The following is a 3461-nucleotide window of genomic DNA, read 5'->3' on the forward strand; positions in this document are numbered from 1 at the left end:
TGAACCATAACAAGCATTTCAATTACCTGGTAAATTCATACTCTAATAAAGTTTTTAATTTTGCTTTTACCAAAATCACATCTAACAGGACATGTCTCATTTTTCTTCCTCAGATGTACACCTCAATGGGAAATGAATTCACAGTATAAGTGCATGTCACTTCTTTACCTAGCGTTATCTCTGAGACAGGGAAATTGACCCTTCGTAAACACCAGTTTAACATTGTCCAGCTGGATGGCACCTCCGGGCATATAAAGATATCCACAGAAAGCCTGGTTCCAAGATAAAAATTAGAAATACGCTATTACATACTGAAATTATCTGTAGGTACGCAAACAAGTTAGATATAAAAACTGAAAAAGAGAAAGCAAAAGAATGATGACTACTCACCTATTTGTTGGACTGTAAGCCTTGACCACCATAGTATTGTTTCGTAGTTTCACGAGAAAATTCTGCAAATGTCATCCCATCTTTCATCCTCGATAAAAGTGGTGGAACAATCTTTTGAATATCATGACTTAATTCCTTCGACACGTGCGTAGACTGTTCAGTCCCTTTAGTACATACCCCGCACTGCTGACCACTTAAAGCTAAAAGTTCAAGTGGGTAATCCAAAAGAGAGAATTGTTTGCTCCATGCTGGCTGCAAGAAGACAACAAATGTTTCCCTGCTCAAGTTATTAACCTTTGGTGGTCTACAAACAGAATGAAGTGTTGCTCGTAGCTTCCCCTTAGATAATATATCAGCTGCTTCTCCAACCTGCAGAATGAGACTCTCTGAAGGTGCCTTCACCATGAAGACCTGATTCTTTTTGGGATCAAATATTTGAAGATATGTGTGCCCACTGGGCGAGGGGAATTCATGCTCAAAAGAAACCGGTGAATTGTTATTTATAGCTGCTGGTGTTTCTTGGTGAGAGGACAACAGAAAAATAGGAACTGTTAAGAGAGTGAAAATACCATAATCATAATGCCACTGCTGCCATAGACCATAATCATTTGATTGGTCTTTCGATACCTCATTCTTATTGACTTTTCCATTTTTTGCTTTAGCCTGTCCATTTCTTTTAGCAGCTTCTCTAACAATATCATTGTCAACAGCGGAATGGTAATGGATTAGACGCCCTTTAGCTGTGCCAGACTCTAGTAAGCTCTGTTGCAGCTCTTGACCCCCAATGACCTTATCACATATTTGTGCAAGACGAAGCCCTAGGTCCATCATGCAATATCCTAGCTGCTTAAACGTGCAACCTAATTTCTTAAACTCATCCTGATCAACCTCTTCATCATCCCGATTACCAAATTCTACATCATCAACCAGACAGTCACTTCTTTCAAAGCACTGCTCATATTTCAATTGCATGGAAAAAGAGGAGACATTTCTATTCGGATTCTTCAAAGAAACATCACTTCCCAGATTGTGTTCCTGTTGGTCAATGATTATATTGAGAGTATTAAGCAATAGCGCAAATTATGCAACCTAGCTACCATCCTTGTTCTTTTCCAAAGTAAATTTTAGAGCTTTGCATATTGATCCACATTTTACAATGCAACAGTCACATTTCAAACGCTTTATTTTTTTGATCAAGTACTAACATTTTATAAACAAAGGGAATAAAAACAGCCGCATACAAGGACCCCTAAATGCTTTAAAAAACAACCGCATACAAGAACTAGCACACGCTTTATAAAAACAGCATTTCCAACAATTACCATTTCTTCACTCTCAAGCCCTAATATGGCAAAACAATTTGGGATATATAGACGAATATGCGTAAATCAAAGTGGGGTAAAGTATTTAATTATTAGATACCCATTCGATCTCAAACTATATTATCAGTAAATATATATAGCCAAGTGCCAACCCCTACTAATTTGAGATAGTGAACCATCCTGCTTTATTTGGGCACGCTTCAGTCAAACACAGGTAAACAATTCATACTATAAGGCAAATGAAGGCTTCTATAAACAGAACTTCTCAAAATCTTACAATCAAGTCGTCTTATTTGGGCACATTTTCATTTACATAAAGAATTAGTCTTTTACAACAAATTAAGGGTTCTCTAATTAGAATCTTTTTAACCAAACTAAAGTGATTCCATTCAAGCACCTGAACTAACATAAGTGTAATAAGTGAACTTTAAGGGTGTGTTTGGTGTGGAGAAATATATTATTTCAAATTTTCTCATGTTTGATTGGTCAAATTTTTTGGAAAATATCTTTTCTAGGAAACCAAAGTTCCTTGAAAATAAGAAAAACAATTTCCCTAATGAAATTGTGAAAAACAAGTTCCATAATTCCACATTGATGGTCTCCTCCCCACCCCTATAGCCCAATCCTCGCCATCCCACACCCTTACCCCCGCCCCATCCCCCAGAGTGTTTCCCTAGATTACACACAAATATTATTTGGATAATATTTTTTCGCTTACTTACCAAATACTAGAAAATAAGTAAGTTAAGTAAGACCACTCTTACTTATTTTCTAGGAAACATTTTCCACCAAAAACATTTTCCTTCATACCAAACACATCTTAACCTCAATTGGTTAGTACAATTTTTTTATAATTTCATTGCATTATATTCTTGACTTTCGGAAACAACTTCTCTACCCAATAAAGGTAGAGTTAAGTTTTGCGTACATCCTACCATCCTAGACTCCACTTATGAGACTACACTGGGTATGTTGTTATTGTTTGTTGCATTATATTCCTAGCTAAGCCTGCATTAGTATTTTTTAATATTAAAGAGAAAAAAAAGGAAGAGATGTTGACCTTAAGAAGGCGGTTGCGATGATCATTATTGAGAAGAGCAAGTCTTGGAGCTAAAGGCAGAAGAGTTCCACGGAGATTGGAAGCTTCTGGAACACCTGTGATTGCCACAAGTCCTGGTCCATCTGGCCCTAGGTTTTCCATTACATTTCTGGTAATTGAGTCATTTGATTCTGCTAATAAAGATTTGTCTGAAGACAGATGCATTAAATCAGAGTAGTGAAGCTCGTACAGTTCTACTACTTTTCCTTCCATCTCTTTTCTTTTCTTCTTCAGTTGGCTGTTGCTGTCGCAATGTTGCAATTTTCCAAGTGACGAAAAGGGTCATATATACCCTCTAATTTAGTTTATTAATTAACTTTGTCCTCCGTTAACGAAAGTGGTCAAATACACCCCTTCAATTAATAAAGTATATACTTGTTACCCTTAAATGGATGGAATTATTTGTTGATGGGTCGGAGCGGGTCAACTTTTGGGACATAGGTATTTTTAATTAAATGGTTAATTTTAATTGAATCGGAGATTTACATCCACTTAAGGATACAAGTGTACACTTTATTAACGGGAGGGGTATATTTGACCATTTTCATTAACGAATGGCAAAGTTGACTAATAAACTAAAGGAGAGGGGTATATTTGACCCTTTTCCCTAAAATATATGTCGTCGAACGTCCTTCTGTTACGAACAAACA

General features: G+C 36.6%; 1 protein-coding gene across 1 annotated transcript; it reads right to left on the reverse strand.

The window, feature by feature from the left end:
- Positions 1–3089, reverse strand: LOC132051769 (uncharacterized). The gene is made up of 3 exons (XM_059442971.1): positions 2773–3089; positions 391–1425; positions 1–272 (listed from the first exon to the last, which is right to left on the reverse strand). Exons 1-2 carry the CDS (start codon positions 3022–3024, stop codon positions 391–393), a joined length of 1287 nt encoding a protein of 428 aa, XP_059298954.1. The 5' UTR covers positions 3025–3089; the 3' UTR covers positions 1–272.
- Positions 3090–3461: the final 372 nt, after the last annotated feature.

This window comes from Lycium ferocissimum, chromosome 1 (genome assembly GCF_029784015.1).
Source record: "Lycium ferocissimum isolate CSIRO_LF1 chromosome 1, AGI_CSIRO_Lferr_CH_V1, whole genome shotgun sequence".
Classification (NCBI taxonomy): Eukaryota; Viridiplantae; Streptophyta; class Magnoliopsida; order Solanales; family Solanaceae; genus Lycium; species Lycium ferocissimum.

What these genes read in the sequence shown, in the direction of transcription:
- LOC132051769 (XM_059442971.1), bottom strand. Translation starts at nt 3,024, where the DNA reads ATGGAAGGAAAAGTAGTAGAACTGTACGAGCTTCACTACTCTGATTTA. An exon ending in ATCGCAACCGCCTTCTTAAG is followed by an intron (nt 1,426 to 2,772) that starts GTCAACATCTCT and finishes ATTGACCAACAG; the next exon opens with GAACACAATCTGGGAAGTGA.